Source organism: Triturus cristatus, chromosome 9 (assembly GCF_964204655.1).
Source record: "Triturus cristatus chromosome 9, aTriCri1.1, whole genome shotgun sequence".
NCBI lineage: Eukaryota > Metazoa > Chordata > Amphibia > Caudata > Salamandridae > Triturus > Triturus cristatus.
Window position 1 is genome coordinate 1,090,128,494 of NC_140592.1, and position 25,874 is coordinate 1,090,154,367.

General features: G+C 46.0%; 1 protein-coding gene across 5 annotated transcripts in view; it reads right to left on the minus strand.

Annotated features, from left to right (window-relative positions):
• Window positions 1-229: 229 nt before the first annotated feature.
• LOC146799405 (tRNA-splicing ligase complex subunit RTRAF-like) overlaps window positions 230-25,874 on the minus strand; it is a 90,874-nt gene continuing 65,229 nt past the window's right edge. For 4 of the 5 annotated variants that reach the window (XM_085626954.1, XM_085626951.1, XM_085626952.1 and 1 more), the window contains 4 exons: window positions 25,763-25,851; window positions 5,453-5,521; window positions 3,530-3,578; window positions 230-592 (listed from right to left, as the gene is read on the minus strand). In XM_085626954.1, coding sequence (XP_085483080.1) covers window positions 438-592; window positions 3,530-3,578; window positions 5,453-5,521; window positions 25,763-25,851 — 362 coding nt within the window. In that variant the 3' untranslated portion in view covers window positions 230-437. The remainder of the gene's footprint in view (window positions 593-3,529; window positions 3,579-5,452; window positions 5,522-25,762; window positions 25,852-25,874) is intronic. The other variant, XM_085626953.1, reaches the window with a different exon arrangement.

Here is a 25,874-nt window from a genome sequence, read left to right on the forward strand (position 1 = left end):
CTTAGAGAGGACTTATTTTCTGGTAAACCAAAAATCTATTCCGATACAGTCGGCTTCACGTAGACTTTGTGGAAGAAAGGAGTCGTTTTTTAGGATGCTCATGTATGTGTCTAATCTTTCTAACCACTAATCAGCAGAGCAGCTTATGAACTCATGAGCCTCACAGAAACACATCATACTGCAAGCAGTTTAACTTGGTTGCTTCGTACTTCATGTGGACAAACAGCACTTTTGTGGATAATTTTACCAACTTTATTAGAGAAATATTTTTATGGTAGAATGCAGTTTTAATCCGCAGTACACAAGAGGTTGGTATTTGAAAACACAAAACACAAATACTGATTCAAATATCGATTCAACAATATGCCAGAGTTGTACACAGGTCCTAAATTGCATTGAGTACACACAATGATGAATGGGCTAAAGTAATTAACTTTTTATCTTCCGACTTTGCCTAGTCTGTAATCTGTTTTGGGGTCTGCAATTACTGCTTGAACAGCTACAATAGCTTCATTAATTTTTGTTTGGAGATCTCGAAGCTCTTCAATGTGGAGTAATCGAAGAATTTGAGCAGCTTCATTAAGAACAGCATCTAGATTGACATTAAATAAAAAAAACAAAATCAGTATTCAACTAAGAATTTATTTAGATAAAGACATTTCCACATCGTGCAGTGCATGCCTAGGATCACATAACCAGAAAAAGAAAGGTTATCTACCTGTAACAATAGTTTGACATACAATACTAATATACATGGTGGGCATCAATCCTGTTATCTAGTGGCTTAGCAAAAAATCTTTTCATGAGCAACAATTATTGTTCATATGCACAGTCAAATCAATTGAGACTTGAAGCGCACAAGGCCCCATATACTTAGTGTTTTCCTCAAATGTTTTATGTTTTAGGTTAATAATGGTTTCAGAATGTAGTGTGCTGCACGCATTTTAACAGCTGTGGAGGTCCAAAATCGTGATAGTTGATGTTTCAACCACTTATAAAAATAAAAAAAATAAAAAACGTAGGTAGTGTCTTCCTCAGGACATGATTAAGCAACACCTTTGGACGCAACGCTCCCATACAAGGCTAAAAATGTCAACAAGCATATGAAGGAAAAGGTGTTTAAGAATTCATGCAGGATGAGCAAACCTGCCTGAAAAACCAATACATTTTGCAAATCTACATCAGTGGCTTGTGCAGATGTTTAAAATAGTAGCACAATGGTAGAATAACTGGGGGGCACCATCCCTATAAATAAGATGTGGCCGAAATGTTGATTATAGACTTTGGATTGTTTTTACAGGCCAGTGTAGGTTAGGAACAGGTCTAAATAACTGAACAGTAGCTCTTCGTTGTTTAGTGCATATACATTCATCGCCTTTTATGTTTTGAATAGTGCGTTACTGCAATTTTTGCTAAGGGGTTTATTACGAGTCTGGCGGTCCGAGAGGAGCTGTGGTCCAACCGCCCTATTAGGACCAGGGCGGTCAGGCCACCCTGGGACCACTGCAACCACCAGAGATCCCTGGCGATGGTGCAATGGTCTTGAGGCTGCAATATGCTTGATGGGGTCGCTGCAGCCCGTCAAGGATATTACAAGTTTCCTCACTGCCACACTTTCCATGGCCGAGCGACGGCCACGAAAAGTGTGGTGGTGAGAAAACAAAGGGGCCCTACAGGTACCCCTGGTGCCTCACACCATGTGGATGCACACAGGGGAGGCACAACATGTGCCCCCCTGTGTGCATGCACAACAGTACCTGCCGTGCTGGTACTGCCTTTGACATTTTCCATTGCAGTGCCTGTGTCATAGGCACCGCATTGGGAACGCCCGCAAGACCAGGAGAAATCTCCCGATCTGCAGGTGGTTTGGTTCCTACACGGGTTTGGCAGTGTGGGAGCGAGGCGGTCCCGCTCCCGCACCGCCAAACTCATAAGGCCCTAAGCCTACATGTAGTATACCACAAGACGAGTGCACCGTCATACTAGCATCCATTTAGCTTGCTACCTTTGAACTCATTAGATTCTACTCTGTCTTAAAATACAAGTGACAAATACCTCACATGCCTGCAGTTATTTGCATGTTTTTTATTGAGATATCTTATAGATGAATATCCAAAGATTGATTGTGTGTTTCTATAGGTTTCTCTTGATAACTATGATTGCCCTCCGTGAATAGTCACTGTACAATGAAAAAGGTCAGACCATGGCCAAGCCCCGGCAATGTCAAATGATGGGGTATTGTACCATAGATGTATTCAGCGGTTCCTCCAGACAGGATCCCGCTAGCCAGATGATTAGGAGAATAGCCCATTTATAATTTTTACTCCAGTTAGTCCAGTTATGGCCAAATACACGTTTCAACATACATGTGCCATGTCCTGCTCCTTCTATTTTATCTAGGAAGGAACAGCAGTGAATGAACTTCCTTTGCTGGCTTTCCCAGACTCCACAACTACCAATCAAGAACTCAACAAGCATAGAACCAACTATAGAAACACTGTGTCGAGGGCAAAACAGGGAGCCAGCTCTGGCAAACAAGTTTCCGACTGAGCAGGAGCGGCACTGGCCAGAAAGAACGGATGGTCTGCTTCTCTGCCATTTTCCTATACGTTAATAGGTGCTCTAGGCCTTGTGAACACTCTCCATTACTCCCGGTTTTTCAGATGCATAGTATTTTCAAACCTTGAAATGGTTTGGGGATACACTCCTAATTCCACATTTCCATTCATTTTAAACATCTTCAATTCCCTGGATTCTTGGACAATCATTTAATAGCAGCTAGAAATGCAGGGGAAAAGACATTGATTTACCTTGAAGGGAAGACTAAACAAGGTGTATAATAAAATACGAATAAACGAGGACTGCCTTTGACTAGGCATGAATGACCATGATTGTTGTAACATTGCCGTCTCTGTACTTGGTTCCATCGAAGTTTGGTAGGGGACTATGTATTTTTGCACAAGACGTTAGCCAAGATTAAAAAACAAAAAAACAAAAAAAAAAGGACAACTTATTTTTCAAATAAAAAGTTTGGTCTTTCGGATTAAAATGTAGTTAAATACTGACTTAACAGATGCTGGAAAACAGTAGAGGAGGTAGAGAAAATACAAGTGACTACTAGTATCCTGAAGGAAACCAGACTCAACCTACAGGCCTAGGGATTCAACAAAATGGACTGAGTCAGAGTTTGATCAATAGTTCGAGTAGATTTGAAAGAAAACCTGTTTGAGAACATATCATGGATGCAGAGTAAATCTATTAGACGGATATTCAGCACTGTAACAAAACATTTTCCTTGAAATCTGTGGGAATAAACCTGAACGATTAAGACTTTCCACAGGGACTACACAATAATCACATACTTAGCTATGACCGTCGTGAAAGGACGCACTTTTTTAATCTCTTAAAGGGCATTACCAAAATCCATACAATTTGCATCAAGTGATAGTATTCGGCGTTAAGAAAAGTCAAAATGATTTTGAATGCAACTTTAAAAAAAACTTTAGCAGGCACGAACAAAATCTCTTACCTCCTGTATCAAAGCCAAGAACATGCTTTTCTAATGCAATAGGCATGCCCTTAAAGAAAGAAGAATATTACAGTTTGGAAACATGTTCAACCTAAAATATGATGTCACTTAAATAGCCTTCAAAAGCTTTTTTTCTTTTTTTTTTTACATTTGTGAAACTCCTTGCAGCATAAAAACTTTATCTGTTAACAGAAATATGGTTTATATAATATTCCAGTCTCAATTCTAAGCTTACATGAAGAACAAACTTACACTTGGTTTAGCGCCAACAGTTGTTTAACAGAAATAACATAAAAGGCAGACTAACGTTGCAGGCAACTTACTACATGCAATGAAATGCCTCTCTCTCTATTGGTCGAATTCAAAAAGCTCATTTTCCATCAGTAGGTGTGAATAGATTCATACATGCTTTGCAGGGGAAAAAAACAAGAAAAAAAAACCACTGTTGCATAAAATGGAGATCTGCTAAGTACATTTTTTTTCTGTTATGCGAGACAGCCTAAAACCTTCTGATGACACCTCTGACTGCAAAGTTTTTTCAAAGATCCCTTCTAATGGAGGGCTTAACCTGCATCTCAGAAAAGACTGATTTTAAAGGAAGGTCTAGTTGAGCATTTACATAAATATTTTTATATGCAAAGGTTTGAAAAGCTATTACAAGTTATATGCAGATTAGATAAATGTATCCATATATCAACTGTAATACTCCTACAGATTCTTCAGTCAAACAAGGAACTAGAATGTAAAGGAATAAGTTGCGGTCAGTGCTGGCTGCGTCACAGTGCTTTTTTCCCTTCTAATTGCTGGGAGAGAGGGCAGGAGGCAACACAATGGGAAGGCATGTGGGAAAGAGACCAAGTGTGAAGAGGCAGCCAGCATACTGTTCTTTTTGTATTGCGGGGTGAGGCGCAGTGGGAGGCAACACCAAAGGGTGGGGGGCAGAAGGCATAACCTATAGAGAGGGAGGGTTCAGGAGGCAACAGGAATAAAGGGAGGAGGCGGGATGCATAACGGGGGGTTGGGGGATGGGAGCAACACACATCGGTGAGCTGCAACACGGATAGAGGGAGGCTAAATGAATTGGGGGAGTGGGAGGCAACATGAATTGGTGGGTGGTAGGCAACAAGGATAGGGTCAGGAGGCAACATGAATTGGTGGGTGGTAGGCAACAAGGATAGGGTCAGGAGGCAACAAGGATAGGGGCAGAAGGCAACACAGCTAGAGGGAGGGGCAGGAGGCAACACAGCTAGAGGGAGGGGCAGGAGCCAACAGATAGAGGGAGGGGCAGGAGGCAACACTGATAGATGGCAACACGGATAGAGAGGGGGCGGGATGCAACACAGAAGAAGGGGGAGGGAGGCAACACGAATAGAGGGAGGGATGGGAGGATACAGGAATAGAAGGAGTGGGGAGCAATATGGATTGGGGAAGGGGCTGGAGGCAACACAGATAGAGGGAGAGGGCGAGAGGCAACAGACAGGTTAACAAATTAGAAGCAAGCAAATTAGAGTGACAATGAAGTTAACAAATGGCAAGCTTAGGCAGGCCCTAAGCTCTGTGTAAGCTAACAGAATGTCTCGGAAGAGTCAGCGCATGCAAGGTCTCAGGTGACACTAAATAAAGGGCGGACCATGCGACGTTCCCATACTGCACCCACACATTCAACCTCAACCTCCTTCACATCGGTTACCCAAAAGACCTGTGGTAGAGAGAGATGACGACTCCGCCCAGTCTTGCCCAGTTTAAACATGGGGAAGCAAGTCACTTGACACATTTGATTATGGGTTCATTTATTATGTGGCACTGCCATAGATTACTGTGATTATTTAGCCTAGAATGCATAAGTGATGAACACAATTATTCAGACACCCTAACTCCAGCATTAGTAAACAGGTTAACTCAAGGATTAACAAGAAAACCTACCTCTTTGGACTGATTTGCCTTTGTCACAGCTTCCGGACTCAGACGTTCATGTACAAGGATTCGAATTGCCTGAAGAGAAATACAAAAGGTTAAGCAACTATTTGTAGTACTAAAAAGAAAAACACTGTCAACCTAAAGAAACCCAATAGTTGCCAAACTGTTGGTGCTCAAGCCAAGAACTATTGGAACTAATACCCCTGAATTTATTTATGCTAGTTTTTCTTTTTTATGCTAATGTTCACATTAAAGCCTCGTTTCATGGGGCTGGTTTGAGGTACACTTTTGGTATTCCCTGTGGTAGTAACCAGGACCAATATAAAAAATATATAACATTTTGCAAACCCACGTCATGTAGACTCATCGTACTGGCTCTGATCATCTACCGGCTGGACTACAGGAACTCCCTATACCTAAGGTCCCCACACTATGTTAAAAAGCCGCTCCAGAGCTTCCAAAATGCACCCGCCCACCACCTTCTCAAAATTCCCAGGCACCTGTCCACAAGGAGGGCTTTGGCTGACCATCACTGGCTCCCAATAGAGCAGCGGATGCGGTTGAAAGCTCTTTGCATCACTCATAGGTCCTCCCACAGCAATGGACCCCAAAAACTAAGTGCTCTCATTGAACCATACAATCCCGGAAGGTTCGAAAGATCCCCTACTTCTCTCTTTGCAACAACATAAAAAATGCACAGATCCACATGGGGTGGCTACTCCTTTAAGTCCCTTGCGCCTGAACTATTAAATTCCCTGCCACTCGAACTGCGTCAAATAGAATGTGAATCTGCCTTCAGGCAGTCTTTGAAGACAAGGCTATTTGTCAAATAGTTCTCTCATCAGCACTCAGGGAGATCAGTTCTAAGTTCTGCTGGTTAGGGTTAGCGCTAGGAAGCCGTGCGCTCTACAAATCCATTAGATTAGATGGAACAAGCTTGAGAGGAGGCGACTGTCTGAAAAGAATACCAAAAAAAAGATTTACACTTCTTTTGAGCTTTCTGAAAATGGGATTTTCAAAATTAGATAATATTTTTTTTTAATAAAATAAAGCAAAAGCTCTCAATTTTAGATCCCTGCAATGTCTTGTTTATGCTATTTCCGTTTGTGAAACTAATAATATATATGTTGTCCCAATGTTTTGACTTACAACATAATCCAATTTGACAGCTTTTCTGAGACTCGGGTACAGTTTACACAGCAGAGCCAGAGCCTACATATTTTTCCACATGGGCTAAAAGCATTCTTCATAAACCATCCGGAAAAAAAAAAACAATCTGAAACAGAATGACTGCAGCACATCTCAGAAAAAATACAGATGACTGAATTACAGATCGGCCACTGAGCTACAGCCCAATAATGCAGCATACCGCTACAAATGTAAGAAAAGACATTGAAGTCTTATCACGGTCCTATCCAACGATGCTACCAACGAAAATGGTTAAGATGTATAGGTGTTATTGGGTCACGGGATAAGGAAACTGCCATAACAGCAGCAAATGTAAGCTCGACTTCAACAAGATTTATAAACCCAATTCCACAAATGACAGATTTGTAGTTTCCCAGCAGATTTAACCTTCACCCATGGAACTAAGGAAATTACATTTCTGATAAAGGGACATTTAGGGAACCATGGAATTGGTTTTATAGATTGTTTCTACAATTATTTCAAACTCAAAATGTTGTAGGACATGCAATATGATGCCTATAACACTATCTCCTATTGACGTACGAAAAGTGCCTGAACTCACTGTTGACAGCTTACATTCAAGCACCCTGTGTTCGCTTACCGAGGTTATGTCACATACTAGTGTGTGTGTTCTCGCAGGAGAAAAAAAGCATATGACCGTGTGCCCACATTCTCTCCTCACTCCTGACATACGACATGCTAACACTTTACCTCAGTTCCTGCAATCTTCTGCAGACACGAGAGGACGCATTGAATTTGTGTAAAAAAAACAAAAAAACAACATCATAGCATTAAGGTGCAAATGTGAATACCAGGTGACCACCCATCAAATGAATGAGTGACGAGGAACTGCCACTCAAGAACCTACGCATGTACGCAGACCAATGTGCAATCGAGGGACTGTCCAAGAGAATACTCTGCCAGGAAGGAAAATACCATATGGTTCATAGCAATTTGAGATGCAATACATTTTGGGGTATTGTAGGTTCCATGCAGAGCAGATAATCAAATTGCAAACTAGTACTAGGGGATCAGCTGGTGTGGGCGTGGTGAGCGTGGAAGCTCTGCTGTCGTCGCTGTTGCCGCTGAGAGAAGCGTGGAGAGGTTTGAATGCCGCCACCAGCCCTCTTGGCAGCACAGTCATCTTGCCGAGTCCCGCAGCACCCCTTGTGACGTGCATCGGGTGTGCAGCAAGTGGTCCGGCGAGCAAGGTCCGGGTGCTCTGTCGTCAGCTCAGGACGCCACCGGGATAGGATTGGGATGCAGACCCGGAGTCAATTAGGCTCTGGGCCTGGGGCCCCCAGCACAAGGTTCAGCTCACCCAAAAACCCGAAACACCAGGAGGAGGCACGCTGCAACGCACAGCAGGCAGGCAAGTGGGGTACCTTTGAGCGTGAGAGCGCGGCCGCCCTTAGCGGCGGCTGCTGAGTGAAGTGCCCGGGTGTGACCGCGGAGGCGGCCCAACTAGGTTGGGTGCAGCTTGCGGCACCCCAGGGTGCCCTGTTCTGCGTCCTCCATCACTCCCAGCCCACGCCACAGTCATCCTTCACTGCCACACCCCCCAGGTACCCGGGCCCTCGCAGTAGCCAGACGTCACCCCCTTAGGGGGGTCTCGCTGCCTTCAACCTCAACTTCAACCGGAAACTTAATACACCCTACACACCACCCCCGCTGTCGTTCCTCAGTCACCCTGCAGTCTCCTTTTGTTGCTGCTTCATCTGTTCTAGTTTTTTCTCCGCTAACGGCAGTGGTTGGAGTGTAGGTCCCGTAGGCCGCTGTTCAGTTCATTCCTGATTCATTCGTCGAGTAATTTGTCGATCCATTCTATTACTCTCTCCAACTGCTAACTGCCAACGGCCAACTCTTTAACCCCGGGCCTTCACCTGCCGCCAGCCGTCACAGACCTATCGAACTGCACATGGCACCTGCTAAATCCAAGTGTTCTGTTAAAGTGCCAACCAGCACGCAATACCTCAACCAACGACTGCGGATCCTCACCGGGAGTCTCCTAGAAGTCCAACCCCCGAGGTTGGTGAGCACTAATCGGGTAGGAGGTCAAGGAGAACAAGAGGAGGGGAGAAAAAAGATAAAAAACCACAACCAATACCCAAAAGGCAAAGGAGGACCTCCCGCCCACCGATACAGACCAGATTAGTAACTCTCCTGGAATGAACCTCTCAGCCCAAGGTGTACCAAACAAAGAAGATAAAAAAGTATGGCAAGTGCCAACAGGAGCAACTTTAATAACAGCAAGTGTCGAGTCAACCATTGCAAAAAGTGGTACAGAGTCTGCTCCACACGTCAACAATGAAGGAAGCAAGAACGCTACTCTCTTAGCCCCAACCAGGCACTACTCATGCCCAAATAGCAGAAAACGGGCGTTGATTACCGATTTCTTAATAGTAGCCATCAAAACTACTGAGAAAAACCGGGGCCACAACGATCCCAAGTCCTCTAAAAGTATAAATCTAACCAATAACATCCCAGACCCCCGAAGTTAGACCGATAAGATTCCTCCTTGCAACACAGGTTTTAATAGCCGCAAAAACAAAAAGGAAAGTATCTCAGGTCACGGATGACAAACAGAGCAGTCCCAAGCCTGCAACTTCTAACAATCAACGTTCTTTACCCCCAGGAAACCTGTCAAAGTTTTAACCCCCCAAGTCACCGAGGCACTAATTCATTGCCGTTTGCCCTCTTTAGACTCCCAATTCCATCTGCAACAACAAATTTCACCCAGAAATAACGGACACAACAGACACAACAAAGGTAACTCAACATCAGATGAATACAAATATCCTGAGTCCTTTTGGTGAGCCATACATGCCCTCGGGAGTCCCATCCCAAGATGTCCAGGGGTTCACGAAACTGAACACCAATAATCAAGATAAGTTTGACTCATCATTCTTTTCCTTGGAAATGAATCATCAACTTGGCCGGGAACTCTGTCAGTCCAAACCACACGTCCAGACCCATATTACATTAAAAAACTTGGAAACTACGATGTCACCCTCACAAAAATACGATCAACCCAGCAGGATTCAGGGCTCCTTGGGCGACTCATCACCGGAGTTTACATCCCACCTGGAACAACTTGTTCGTTCGTCATTTGCAGAACCAAGTAGCTCCCCAACATCTTCAGTTTGGCTGCACCTGTTAAACACCATGGACACTTTTGGTAAAGCGATGAACTATCACGCAGATAAATTAGATACGCAAGTCGATCTATTAAATATCTTAGCAACTCATGTTCAGGGGGTCGAACAGAAGTTGCTTAACTTTAAGGAGATGATTATGAAGATGCAGCGAGATCGAGAAAAATTCCAAATTTGCCACGGTCATTGTACTCAAATAATTGATAAATTAGCAACAGTTCCAATCTTACTGACATAAATACTGGGGACAACCAATCCAATCCAGTCCGCAACATCCACTGAGAAAGAAAACGAAGTATCAAGAGAAGTGGATATGGTATGCCCCAGCCCTTCTAGGGGCCAAAATACAACTGAAATGGGGACGAACTCCGCTCAAGCACGCTCATTTTCACCAAAACCACCTATTGTATCTGGGAATTCAGGAGTTCTGGACACTTTACTCACTGGCCAACACAAGGCATCACCTGCAAAGCAATTTAAAGCACTTAAGCCACTAACAAAGCGGGAAAGAAAACGCCAGAGAAAGGACAGAAAAAGCAAACAAATCAACTCAATCGCCGTTATGACCGAGCAGGACAGGAACCAAAGTGAAGATAACATAACCCAAAATATCCAGGAAGCAGTAAGCATTAATGAGCCACTGACTCCATTAATCAATATCTAGTAGACAGAATCAAGACAAAAGGGAGCAATCTCCGCCAGAAAATGTTTACAGCTTATTTAAGCCTTCTGCAAGGAAATGGAAAAAGAGCTCAAACACTCCGGTTACACAAATCGCGAAACCCATATCGACATCAGGGCGCATTACGCCAGAAGCCAGTACTACCCGCCTGACAGAGGCCACTTTGGTAACGACAAATGATGGCAAAGAAAGATGTAACACAGAAACAACTCATAATTATGGGTCAGGAGGCAATGAAGTTACATACGTAAGGAACAACTAAATCTACTCACATAACATACATGTTCTCCCGAACCCATCTCCGACTTACTCGGAGCACATAGCAGTGGGTAAAGTTACTGTAAGGAGCCCAGGTTATGAGCCGCAGCATGACCTTCCTAACAACAACAACAAACTGGATTTCATCCCCCACTATGTCTCAAGGGGAACTCATGATATCCTCAACATTAGTGTATTACTTAAACTATTCAAAGTCCTTCCCTCCTTGAGCCACATTAACACAAGAAACCTAGAAAGCATTGAGTTCAAACAAAACTCTTACCTCACTGGTCAAGAAATCACCACAGTTACATGTTTTTATAACTCCTTTATTGAGTAGATCTGGCAGCAGAAGGACTCATTTGCCAAATGGCGTATTGAGTTAATAAAGGTCGCACCTCCCCATTACCCAAGCCCGCTGCACCCGTCAAACCATACAGAGTGCCTGTTAAAGGGAGCCAAAAGTCTGAATCATCCCAGTTCAGTGAAGGGCACAGATTATACAGCAAGGAAAATCACCATCACCTTTGCTCACCCAGAGGCAACCAAGCCTCTGGGTTCCCGACAGTCGAACACAGCTGGAATTACCTTCAAAATGGCATGAAGAAATTCATCAATAGCCCTTAGATCAAATCCGGGTAGTAACATCTACTCATGGAATGTGTACGGCCTATGCACAAAATTAGAAGAACCAGATTTCATGGAATTTATCATCAAGTATAACATTCTTCTCTTCCAAGAAACATGGCAAATAAATCCCTCACCGATAGTAGGCTACAAAGAATTTTTGAATCCAGCTAAGAGAGCCACAAAATACAGGAGAGCAAGAGGGGGCCTTTCTATTTTTATTTCAACAGACATCCCATGGCATGCTTCCGCCATAGAGCTGGACTCTTCCTGGATGTTATGCATTAAACTGGAGTATCCGCCTTTTAACAGTCTGTTAATACTGAACATCTATATTCTTCCCGCATCCAAACAAGAGGTCAAGAACTGAGAAACAAATAGCTACATTAGTAACACTCAAACTTGCCTACCTCGTGATTTTAACATGAATTTACTGCATGACACCAAAAAACGTACAACAGGCCACCCACTAGCCCCCAATCGACGTGATACACACGGCAAGAGATGTGCAGCCCGTCTAGATGACCTTTCAATGTGCGTGCTTAACGGACGAGGCCAGACAGATTGCCCTGCAGCATTCACAAGGGTAACTCAAAAAACAGGATCAACCATAGACTACACATTTACAGACAAGAATCTTCTTACCCACATCTCGAATTTTCAAATAATTGACAGGGCGAAAAGCGACCACCTACCGCAAACCTTCACGCTGCAAAGAAATATTGCAAAACCAGCCAAAGACAACGCGGTGTCCTTACCAACTCAAAGCTACAATCAAACACTTCATCTGGAAAAGTGAATGCATTGACGATATCATGAGTACATGCATTAGTCTTCTGGAGAGACTCAAATCAGTACCACTGTGTATAAAGGCCAGGGAGTCTTTTATTCATGAACTAAACAACAAATTTCTAAATCAGGCCAGCGGCCGTAAAGTCGGAAGACAAACAAGGGCAGCTTAGTTTACTAACAGCTTGAGGAAACAAAAGCAACAATTGAATAAATACCAACATTAATTACGAACCCGGGGTCCAGAATCCTCCCAGGAAATTCTGTCCGTAATATCCAGAACAAGAAAAGAACTAAAACGGGACATTAGGGTGGCCAAGAAAATGAACATACCTGGGCGAAACTCCTCCGCGCCAGCAAACAAAGACTCTAAACTCTTCAGGAAAAACATCAACCAACTAACAAAAGGCAGGTACCGACATTACAATTCTGACATAATGGAGGACACCTGGAGAGCTCACATCGAACTCCTATACAATGTAATTCCATCCCCAGGCACCCCAAACCAAGGAATACCAATAAGGAAGGGGGATTCCAGTGCAGGCCTAGTTCATGACACCCCAAACTCAGAAACACCCAAATTCTCCCCGCGGATTTCACAAGAGCAAGTCCTCAAAATCATTAAAAAAAAAACATTTCTCATATCACAAAAAGTATTACTTGACGCTGCTGCGGTTGGGGGCATACCCCACAAAGGACCTCGCAACGAAATGGAAACACATGGCCAACCAAAGAATGCCGCCTCTGCGGACAGGGGGACAAGTCATTATTACATCGCCTATGCATCTGCCCTGCACTATTAGAAATCCGGAAAACTGTCCTACGGGAGGCATTAAGGAAGGCACAAATAAGAACATGCAGAGCGGCAGTTATAAAATGCCTTGGAGGATCGTCGATTCAACTGTCCTGCAGAGCCACAAACTTCTGGAAAACTGTGGCAAAAGAAATGGACAAAATAGTGAATTAATCCAAGTATCTTCAAAATAACCCGTTTACAGTTTCCCAATTGCACCGATTACAATTTTTAACATTTCTTACTCTACTAACTGTACTCTATTATACTTTTTAAACTCCTAAACTGCCTAGTTGCTTATCGTCCTAGGACACGATTTTGTTGCATTTATCTTTTTTTTCCCTCTTTTCTTCTTTTTAAATTTTTTTTTTTTTAATACACCAGGTTTTTAAATGTTGATTCAATGTCTTATGTACCATGGTGGTATTCCCACCCTTTTACGATTTTAACGAAATCAAATAAAAGTATTTTTGACTTGAACTAGTACTTGAAGGCCCATTTTCAGGTGAAGACAAATATAGGAATCCTTTCTCTTCTGGTGGAGGGTGTTGGCAGTGTTTTTAGCCTGATTACCCTTTGATGTGGCAGTGTTATTTCAGTCCCCCTCCTTCTGCCAGGCAACCCTTCAGGGCTGGGCTCCCCATAGCTGCAGCTGTGCCCATCTGAAACGAAGGAGGCAACTGAATGGGCACTGTATTGCTTTGCACCCTTTATGTAGAGCTTCCTACCCTCTTGTAGGGTGTCGAAGCGCACTATCAGATGAGTTTAGTAAGAGTCCTATGGGGATTTGTACTTTGTTTTCAAGAACACTGTATGCCGAAGATGGCCGTCAAGTAGACTCCCAACAGTCAGAGCCTACGCCTTCATTATTATGCTATATAATCCTGACAGGAAAGGGGCTGAGCAGACTCCCTGCATAACCAGGACACCGGGGATGCACATGGTGTGGTCGCTGCCCACATAAAAGCAGCAACAGGTAGTGAGGCGCCTTGAAGAGGGGAGTTCGGCACCCCTGGAGACCGCCTCATGGAGCTGGTAATTCGCAGATGACAGGAAAAAAGACGCAGTTGCAAGAGACTTACCCATGTTGGACAAGAGAGGCAGAGGTTTGCCTGGGAACCTGGGGCGGAAGCGCAGTCAGCAGGTGAGCTGGCAAGAAATACTGAAGAGCGACCGAAGAGATGTCGACTGCGGTCCCGGTGAGTGGGGGATGGCAGGCTGCATTGCCAACATGCTGCTGGGGCCTCCAAGGTGGCTTGGGAGGGTTCTTTGCCAGGCGGCAGTCTGCCGCAGTCCTGCCTATTGTGGTGTCTGAGGCCCTGGTCACTGTTCAACACGGTGCACCACGAAAAGTGAAGAGCGCTGTCCGAGGGCCAGTGTGACTGGATCACCAACTACTGAAAATGTCAAACTTCCCCATGGGAAAGCTGCGCCCCCACTGAGCGGGGACTCCAGCGGAGCGGATGTAAAAGATTTGGGCAGGCCAGCGGGGGATCGCGGAGCAAGCATATGAAAGACCTCGAAAACAAAGGCTGAGGAAGACACTGAAAGGCACATAAAAGTCCATCGGGTGCAGGCAACTCTTTTTTTTGGACATGACCCGACGGTGGTATGAGTGCAACCCAGTACATGGGGTTCTGCGAACCCTGGCAAGGAATCTCGAGAAGAGACAGCATGGGTGGCCTTAGAGGGCAGAGGTGCATGGATTTTGGCCTTTGACCTTCACATGTGCATTTCTGCGTCGAGGCAGAGTGAGCAGAGCATCCAAAACACAGTTGCACAGTAAGAGGCCAAGTCAGGCAAGAGTCTGTAACAGATCAAAGGCCGAAACACAGGCTCGGGCCTATTCTGGTCAACTGTGAGAGAAACCAGATCAGGCCTAGAGCAGAAAAGTGATACGGTAACATCTGGCCCAACGCTCTTGAGGGGAGACTCATAAAATGTCAGAACAAGTGCTTACTGAGTAATACAGGTAAAGTGAAAATCCTCAGGAGCACTATTCTAAGCCTACATTTTCTGACACGACTGTCTGCGGTGAAGGTGGCAGATGCAGGGGATGGTGGAGAGGTGAGGCACTCATGGCACAATAATATTCATGTGGTAGGAATCCCAGAGCCGGAGGGAGGGGAGCGTAGACGTGGAACTCTATGTTGAAGACTTGATCCTTAATGTGCTGCAGCTGAAGGGCTATTGGCATTGTTCTCTGTTGACATAGCGCAAAGGGCTTGGGTACGGCCACCCAGACCTGTGGTGCTCCCAAGAGCTAGCACTGCCTCTAGCTTCACCTTCAGAGACCGGGATACAAGCTTCTGAAACCAGCAAAAGTGGGCAGCTGGTAATATCGGGGGCCAAGATCATGATGTTCACAGACTTTATTTAGGATGTCCAACAGCAGTGCTGCACTGTTTAAAGTAGTGTAGCGTGAACTTTGGAAGAGGGAAATTAGATGCATCATGCTCCTCCTGCCATGCCCGAGAGTGATAACCAGCAGGAACAGGCTACATTTTCTTTCTCCAATGGCGGTGTGGTAATGGCTTAAAGGCGGAACCGTGGTGCAAGGGAGGAAGGACCATGCAGAGATGGCCGATGGTGGAGAAGAGAGAAAGTATGGAGAGGGGTGATTCTGCTGTGGCTTCCCTGGAGCCGTGCATGACTGAGTATGGTGATCACAGACAACCTGTGCAAGTCAGAGAACAGTTGACACGTTTCATATGGACATAGGATCTTGGTGAGCCTGTGTGCTAATGAATGACACATCTGATCACCTGGAAAGGGACTGAAAGATGAAGCCGTAGTACCAATGGATTAGGAGAATCAGAGCATTATCTACTTTTGTGACTGACGCTTTAGCTGTGCTATTTTTATTGACCATTACCCACTGACTGCAGTATTTTATGAGTAGACTGGGGCAATCTGCAAAATAGTATTTTGATGGGAGGAAAAACAGGGGTGGGTGTGTCTGCTCCCTCCATGTTAACAGGAGGGACACTGTTTAAGGCAGGCAAAGGCGGTCGGTATGGAACGTACAAGTGCGGGAATGTTTCCGAATAGTGTAGTGCTCTACCCTCTATAGTATTAGTCTCGAGTTGCAGGATGGTTTGAGTGACCGGTACAAAACCACCATTGGTATACTCCCACAGAAACGAATGACAGTGCTCCTGTAACTCTAGGGCCTATGGTAGCTTTACATGAAATCTGTAGAACTAGACAGACAACTGATGGATTCTGAAAAGCAGGCAGGGAGACAGACTATGGTTAACAGGGAGAAACATAGGTAAAAACAGGAACATTATTAAAAGGTACACCATTTAGCTTTACCACATAGGCTTAAGTGGGAAATATGGCGGGTAAGTTGCTGCACTGAATCAGTAAAAGAGAGGAAGGGTCTAGATGGATCATTGCTGAGAGATATAAACGGGTTGGTATGATGTGTGATTGAATTAACATATGCGGCGCAGCTTGAGTCGTCTTATTCCACTCATTTCAATGTAGGTGAGGAGATCAGGGATGATTATAACAGGACAATATCGACTCCAATGGTGCTCCCAGATTAAATGGCTTGTTGGGAGGAGGATATTACCCTCTCACATGGCAATAACCACGCTTAAAAAGTGCCAAGACCCTCGGCACAAATGGCTTTGCAGTGGAGTTCTACAAAAGAATCGGAGGGAGTATTTCTGGGCCTCTTATCTGTATGTTCCAAGAAGTTAAACAGTAAGGCATTTTCTCCCAGACCTCATTATGACTGTTATTGTGATAATTGTAGTGTTCATACTATCTATGGGCATGCATACTACTGCGTGCCCATAGATAGTATGAACACTACAATTATCACAATAACAGTAACTTAGGTACTTCAATAATGAAGGAAGGGAAGCCACCAGCGAATATCCCTCACATAGACCAATCTTGTTTATTGAACTCCACAGTGAAGATCCTTGCTAAAATACCTAAAATATTAGCAAATAGGCTGCATTGGGTGACACCCTCCCTCAGAGCTATAGAGCAATCCTGTTTTATGCCCTATGGATCGCCCAACTTGAATTTGAAACACGTGGGTGAAGACGAGGCAGGCTGGCTATAGATGCTTCCCTAGATGCCAAAAATGTATTGGATTACATTGAGTAGCTGCTCCTATTAAAAATTCAAGAGAATGGGATTTGGTCCCAATTTCTGTGGATGGGTAAAGCCTCAGTATAGGGCCAGTTAGCATGGATCAAGCTGAACAGGGTGGTTGTAAGATCTTTCCAACTGGCAACGGGTTCCAGGCAGGAGTGCGCACAAGAAAACAAGTTACTTACCTGTAACTTTGGTTCCCCAGTATTGGTAACTTTCATAGATTCTCATGCTTTGTATCATTCCCGTCGCCGGAATGGGAGCCTCGGTAACAAAAATATATATATATACATATGTATAACCATAGAAACAAAAGAGAAAAAATAGGCCTAGGCCTCATCTCATTTTGTAGTATATCACCCTCTTTGTGTAAAAGAGCCCAAACTTTTGCCAGGACCAATCAGCACAGCCTCTCCCTCTGGAACCTTCCTGAGAGAGCTCAGAGCCTCAGATTTTCGTAGCCGTTGTGCCAACAGCCACTACCTTAGTAAACCGGCAGAGCTTTCCCAGGGGAGGTGGGTGGGCGCATGAGAATCTATGAAAGTTACCAATACTGGGGAACCAAAGTTACAGGTAAGTAACTTGTTTTCTTACCCCAGTATTGGAACTTTCATAGATTCTCATGCTTTGTATCAGAATAGCAAGCAGTAAATCACGACAAGCACATTTCGGAAAACACATGGCTTTACAAGATCATCTCAGTGTACATGATAAACAACCATTACTGAAACCAAATGTGCTTACCAGGATGGAGGGATTGTAGGGAAAGCTCACCTCTCATTGAAAAAGATTCCGGAGGACTGCTTGACCAACCGCAGCGTCAGCTCGTCCCACCGATTCCAGGCAGTAGTGCTTCGTGAAGGTGTGTACACTGCTCCACGTTGCTGCCCTGCAAATGTCCTTGATCGCCACTCCAGCAAAGAGAGCCACTGAAGACGCCATCGCTCTCGTAGAATGAGCCCGGGCCCTTTTATCCAAAGGTTTGCCCGCAGCCTGATGACAGTACTGAATTGCACTGGAGATCCAGCGGGAAATGCCACTCTTTGCGAGCGGCAACCCCTTCCGTGGTGCACTGTAGGCAATAAATAGCTGAGTAGACTTCCTGAAAGAGCGTGTGCGCTCGAGGTAGAATTTCAGGCATCTTTGGACATCCAAAGAATGCAAAGTTCGTTCCGCTTGTGTGGAAGGACGCGGAAAAAAGGAGTTCAAAATTAAGGGTTCATTCAAATGAAACTCCGAAGGCACCTTCGGGATGAATTTTGGGTTGGTTCTTAAAATCATCACATCTCTCTTGAACTGCAGAAAAGGCTCCACTATAGAGAGAGCCTGGAGTTCACTAACCCTCCTAGCTGAAGTTAATGCCAAGAGAAGGGCTAGTTTCCACGATAGGTACTTCAAGTCCGCCTTGTGAATAGGCTCAAAGGGCGCTTTCATCAGTTGAGCCAGTACTAGGTTAAGCTGCCAGATAGGAGGGGGTGGTCGGACCGGAGGAAACATCCGAAATAACCTCTTAAGGAACTGCTTAACAATCCTTGCGGACCATAGAGATGGCCCCGATGTCTTCCGTCGAAAGCGGGATATGGCAGCCAGATGTACCTTGATCGAAGAGTGCGCCAGACCTGATTTAGCCAGAGACAGGATGTAAGGCAAAACCTGATGTGGCAGGGATTTGTAAGGATGGAGTTTATTCCTCTGGCACCACAGACAAAATCTCTTCCATTTTGCCCTGTAGGTCTTATTAGTGCTTGGTGCCCGCGCCTGAGATAAAACATCCCTGCACTCCTTGGACAGATTCAGATGGCGGAATTCTCTGTGTTCAGGAGCCACGCTGACAAGTGAAGTGACTCCGGATCCGGATGGAGCACCTGCCCCTGATCTCGCGACAACAGAGATGGAATCAGTGGCAAGCGAATCGGGCGATCCTGGGAGAGAAGCAGGAGTTCCGTGTACCAGAACTGTCGCACCCATGCTGGAGCAATGAGAATCATCTTGCATGGTTCCGCCCTGACTTTCCTGAGAACTCGAGGAATGAGGGGAATTGGAGGAAAGGCGTAGCAAAATGCGCCGAACCAAGCAAATCGAAAGGGCATTCCCCAGAGACCCTGGCTGGGGAACCTTGCTTGCGTAAAATTGGCACTTGGCGTTCTCCGGGGACGCAAAGAGGTCTATGGTCGGAGTACCCCATCTCTTGAACACTGTCTCCAGCGTGGCCTGATCCAACTCCCACTCGTAAGTCACTTCCGTCTGTCGACTTAGGGCATCCGCTGTGATGTTGAGACACCCTGCTAGGTGCTCGGCTTGCAGAGTGATCTTGTGAGAGATCGCAAAATCCCAGCTCATCTGAGCTTCTTTGGACAGAGTCCGCGACCTTGTTCCCCCTTGCTTGTTGATATAGTGCATGGCCGTCGTGTTGTCTGTCCGGACCAGCACTGCACGATTCTGAAGTCTGGGAAGGAACGCCAGCAAGGCTAAGTGAATGGCCTTCAGCTCCAAGAGATTGATATGGCGTAGTCTGTCTGCTGGACTCCAGTGACCGCTGACTTGAAGCTCCTGGAGGACAGCTCCCCATCCTTCTAGGGAAGCATCTGTGGTCACCACCATAGGAGAAGGAGAGATCCGGAACGTTAATCCTCCTGCGATGTTCTCCTTCACCAGCCACCATTTGCAGGCTTTGCGCATGGCAGACGTTATCCACACCCTGTCGTTGAACGAGCCTTCTGCCTGGCGCCATTGTTTGTCCAACTCCTCCTGTAGAGGACGCATGTGAAGCCTGCAATGCGGTATTAAAGGTATGCAGGATGAGATTGATCCGAGCAAGGACTTGTACTGTCGAACCGATACATGTCTCTTGTGCAGTATTTGACGAGCGGAAGTGGTCAGTTTGCCCTGACGCTCCTCCGACGGACGAGCCGTGCATCGTTTCGTGTCCAGAATAGCCCCAAGGAACTTCCGTGACCTGGAGGGTATCAGCTCCGACTTGGACACATTGAGCTGAAGACCCAAATGGGCGAACAATCGTATGCAAGTTGATACAGCCTGAGACGTTGCCCTGAACGACGGAGCCTTGACGAGCCAGTCGTCCAAGTACGGGAACACTTCCAAGGACTGCTTTCTTAGAAAAGCAGCGACTGGTGCCAGCATCTTCGTGAAAATTCGGGGTGCCGACCGAAGGCCAAACGGGAGCACCTTGAACTGGAAATGGCTCTTGCCTACTGTGAAGCGTAGGTATTGCCTGTGAGCTGGGTGGATCGGAACATGACAGTATGCATCCTCTAAATCCAGGGACGCCAGAAAATCTCCCGGATTGAGTAGTCGTAGAATATCCTGGAGAGTGACCATCCTGAAAGAGAGCTTGATGAGATAGGTGTTGAGCTCCCTGAGGTCTAGTATAGGACGCCATGCATCCTCCGTCTTCCGAACCAGGAAGAACCTGGAATAAAACCCCTTGCCCCTTTGCGAAAGCGGCACGGGCTCTATCGCCCCCTTGATGATAAGTTGGTGGGCTTCGAGATGTAATAGTCGGAGATGTTTCGATGCACGAGCGTCCGGAGCTCTTGTTGGAGGAAGATCGTGGAACTCCAACGTATGGCCACTCTGAACGATATTCAAGACCCAACGGTCTGATGTTAAACGCACCCAGCTGTCCAGACAAAAAGATATCCTGCCCCCGACCGGTGTTTGTGGTAGGGGAGGAACAGTAGCCAGAGCCAGGAGGCCACTATTGCCTCTTGGCGTTGTCTCGTCCCTGACGATTCTGACGTCCTCTCTGGGACTGTCGAGAGAAAGACGCAGACTGTCTTTGGCGCTGGCCGGAGTATTGACCTTTATAGGACTGTCCTGATTGTGTGGAATATTGACGTTGGTTTCCTCTGTAATTAGAAAACCCCCGACCACGTGCCCCTTTGAATGGCACTTTGCGATAGTTCAAAGATCCTAAGGACTTAGCTGTGTCGGTGTCCTTTTTGATGCTTTGGAGGGCGTCATCCACATGCTTACCAAAAAGCATCTCCCCGTCAAAGGAGAGGTCCAAGATCTTATTCTGGACCTCCTGGCGAAACCAGGTCGCCTTCAACCAGCCTTGACGGCGCAAGACCGCTGACCCTGCCAAGGCCCTGAAAGCAGTGGAAGCAATGTCCATCGCACAGTCAATGACTTCCGAAGAGCATCTTTCCCCTTCCATCAGAACCTGCTTGGCTTCCTCTGGACTCGAGTCTGGTAGCTGGTCCATGAACGGCTCCATATCACACCACATCTGGCGGTCGTACCTGCCCAGAATAGCCAGAGAATTAGCTGCACGCACCAACAAGCTGGCCATGGTGGAGAATCTTTTACCCACATTGTCCAGCCTTCTGCCTTCTTTATCTGGAGGCGTGGTTAATGGAGTGGACGGATTTTTTGACTTGCTTTGTGCGGCTTGTGATATAACGGAATCCGGCTTAGGTTGTCCTAGAAGACACGCAGGACTGCCCTCAGGGGCCTTGTATTTCTTCTCCAGCCGGGGAAGAACCGGAATGACCGTCGCTGGATTTTGCATCGTCTTAATTCCCTCATCCCAGACATGTTCTATTATGGGAATTGATCTGACCGACTTCTTATACTGAGCTTTAAAGTCATATAGGAAGCAGTCGGACTGCTCCATTGTAAGGGGCAGACCAAACCTCTTGGATGCCCGTTCCATCAAATTATGGAAACCACCAATGTCTGCTGGAGGCGATATATTTGTCTCTCGGCCCACAGCATCAGGATCCTGCGTATCATCAGGGTCCCCATCAGGATCCCCTGGATCTGTAAGAGGAATCACCTGTCCCTCGTCGTCCTCGTCCGTATCCACATCTTGTGTGTCTCGATCGGCAGGTTCCGAACCTGAAGGTTGGGGAACCACTAAGGGTACCACCGGTGAAGTGGTACGAGGTATGTCCCTTGGCAGAGGTGGCAAGTCCATTGCCATGTCACGTGGCACCACCGATGTAGAAGGACGCACCGGAGTGCGATCCGGTAATGTCGGAAAACGAGATTTATAGTCTTGCAGCATCAGTTGCAAATCCGTCACTAAAGCCACTGGCAAGGCAATCATATCCTGCCTCAGAGAGCGGGGGTGTACTTCCTGTGTGAAGGTTTGCCGCCCCTCCTGCACCTCCGGACCATAAAACTCCTCCGTATCTGTGTCCTGCTGTTTGACATTCAGGTCTGAAGGGCTGTATGCGTCCCCATACTGCCCATCCTCTTCATCCTCCTCCGAGTCCTCGAGAAGCATGGATGGTGGCAAAGGCGTGACCCGCCTAGGAGAAGTCATGTCCGGCGTAATCTTTAATCTTTGGATGGCAAATCCTGAATTTTTCGTCGTCGACGGTCCCGTCGACGGAGTCGATGGCAAAGGGATTCCCAGCGTCGACGAACTCGACGACATCGTCGACTGAAAGGTAACTGTCGACGACGGGGCTAGAATCGTCGTCGACGATGAGGCCGCCGACAGTTCTGAAATAGTCGTCGACGGAGCAGTCGTTGACGGAGCCGTCGTCGACGGAGCTTTCTTCTTTGTCGACGGAGCATGTTTCATCGTCGGCGGAGCACCCGTCGACGGTCTCGTCGACGAACTCGTCGTCAGCAACATCGACGAACTCGTCGTCGTCGTCGTCATCGTCGACGTGGTCTTCGTCGTCGACACCGCCGTCGAAGACGAGAAAGTAGCCGTCGTAGACGATGAAGTAGATATCGTCGACGGTCTCGTCGACGACCCCATGGAAACAGTCTTAACTATGGAGATCGTCGTCGACGTACCTGCTTTAGCCTGCGTCGACGGACGCGGTTTCTTCACTGGAATTGACTGAGGAGTATCTGCAGCATGTTTTTTCACAGATTTCTCCTTCTGGGACGGAGGAGAAGATGTGGCAACCTCCTCCTTGTCCTTAAGGGCTACGTCCACAGCAGCAGCCCGTCCCTGCCTCTCCTTTACACTGCTGTGAGGAGATTTTATGGGACCAGCCTCCTCAGACCTGTCAGAGATCCCGTGAGGGGCTTTGAGAGGGGGTTCCACAGAGGTGGAGGGAAGATGACCTACCCCTCTTCTTAGATCTCCTGGAGGAGGTACCAGAGATAGATTCCTCCTCATCCGAAGAGAGGACCTCCGTCCTGGTCTTTAGCTTCTGCAGCCACGTCAGCAAGCGACCCTCTCTGTCTCTCAAGGTCTTGGTCGAGAAGGTCTGACAAATTTTACAGTCTGTGGCCTTGTGTTCCGGGTACAGGCAGTATATGCAGTTTTCATGCTTATCTTCCACAAACAGGCTCTTCTTCCCACAAGAAGCACAAGATCTGAATAAAGCTTTCTTCTCCTTTTCTGACATTCTGTCACAAAAGATGGCAATAAAGATAACCAGAAGTAAAATTCTGATAAACTGAGCAGAGCTCAGTGGAGACTCCCTAGCACAACGTGCGGTAGAAAAATCTGAGGCTCTGAGCTCTCTCAGGAAGGTTCCAGAGGGTGAGGCTGTGCTGATTGGTCCTGGCAAAAGTTTTGGCTCTTTTACACAAAGAGGGTGATATACTACAGAATGAGATGAGGCCTAGGCCTATTTTTTCTCTTTTGTTTCTATGGTTATACATATGTATATATATTTTTGTTACCGAGGCTCCCATTCCAGCGACGGGGAATGATACAAAGCATGAGAATCTATGAAAGTTCCAATACTGGGGTAAACCCCTATCCTCTTTGCCATGGCTACTGGACTGTTGGCAAGCTGGATATGGGGAGATCAAATACTAGGAGGCCTTAGATGGCATGGGGAAGCCTGTATCCATCTACATGCTGATGAACTGCTCTTGTATTTTGCGGATCCGATGACCCACCTGGGCAGGGCCATGGAAATGACTATAGTGTTTGGAGATTACTCTGAGTTCAAGGTGAACTGGTCGAACTCCATTATCAACTCCCTTGCTGACTGAATACACATGGATGGGTACCATGTTCCACTTCATATATCCCCCAAGGGGGATATACATCACTAGGAATGAGACTGTATTCATGAAAAATAATTTGACAGCTGCCCTCCTAAAGCTTAGGTAAGATGGGTCAAACTAGAGAACACTATCCTTGTTGCTGAAAGGTCGAGCAGCACTATGGCAAATGGTTGCATTTCTTAGGTGCCTATACTTATAACAAAGTGTGGTATTCTGGGTTTCTGATGTTTTCAGTAAAGTAGATACACAACTTGCCGTACTGTGGTATGGGGAAGCCCCCAGTATATCCCTCGGGAAGCTGAACAGGGGACTGTATGATGGGGTATTGGACGGCCAGACTTGAGGAGGTATTATTAGGCCTTTCAGATCATAGTGGTGAAAGACTGGAGTTTTGCAAAGCTAGGGGAACCATCCATTCACATTGCTAGATTTGTTGTGGGGGTCTGATGGTTATGCAGCAAGCTTTATTGGAAAAAAGAAGAAAGAGGATCTTCCGAAGACCATGCATGCGGTGTTGAAAGCCAGGTGGGTAGCCCACCAGTCAGTGGAGTAGAAAGGGAACATTGCATATGAAACTCCCATATGGGATAGCAAATTATGAATGGCGTGAGGAGATTGAAAGGGTTCATGAAAGGGGACACAATACGAGTATCTAAATTGGGTGATTTCTGGGAGGGAAACGTATGAAAAAGCTTGAAACCCTTAAACATTTTAGATTCTGCCAGTTCGTATTCAATTTTACCCATGTTCACATGGACATGTGGGTCACTTGTATCTCCAGACAATATTCAATTTTAAGCATATAAGGGACCTATTGGAGATACAGGATAGCTCTCCCCTTAAATAGAAGTTACTTTGTTCAGAACTCCAGAACAAACGCATAGAACCATATTAGATAATGCTACAGATGATATATGAAAGTTGAAGGACAAGTGGGAAGAAGATCTTTAACAGAAGATGTACACTGGAAAGAAGCATGCCAGTTTCCACATTCAGGGGTATTTTGGCTGGCTTCGAATTGGTTCAACCAGTTCCTTTAGTCTCTACTATGCATTATGCCTACTACACATAGCCAACCTTTGCATTGTGAATACTACACAAGAAAACAGATGGGGAAAACACCCTATGTCGTCAGGGGTGTGGGCAGGACGGTATGTTTCTTTATGCTCTGGGGCTGCCTTGGTTAAGGTTTTTTCGGAACGGGGCAGTTTGCAGTGATGCAGGATGAACCCCTGGAAGTAGACCCCAGGACGGTGATGTTAGGCACGGGTGTGAGACTTCCCTGCTCAATATACGATAAACCTTTCTATAACGTGGGTTTTGGTGGCAGCCAAAAGGGATGTGGTGAGAATATGAGGTTGTAATTCCATTTCCAACCCTAGTTCCCCCTGAGATGTTTAATGACTGGTACAACAACACGGATTGGTGCATAATAGCAGAAAAGGTAACATGTGAGAATTAGATTTCCCAGGAAAAGGACTAAAATGTTGGGGAGATATGAATACCACAAATGGGAATGAGAGAGAGGGAAGTGGCTCGCCCGAACGCCATGCTAAGGTAGGTATTTGCAATGTTATGCACAATATGGTTATTTAAACTGAAATAATGTGGCATGTGCAATACTGGGAGGGATGATTGACAGTGAAAGGCGACCAGAAGGAAGGTTTGTTAAAAGAGGTGGGCCAGCGGTAGTTTTCTGAAAGACTGGTCGTCACTGAGCACCACAACCAAACAAAGTAACACAAAGTGCCAACCTTCAACATCATCAAGTAGTCATCATGGCGCTGAATCTGCAGTAGATTAGCCAAGGCCATCACACCCGCCTTGAAGTCAGGATTAGCAACTGTAAGAGATGATGAGATATAC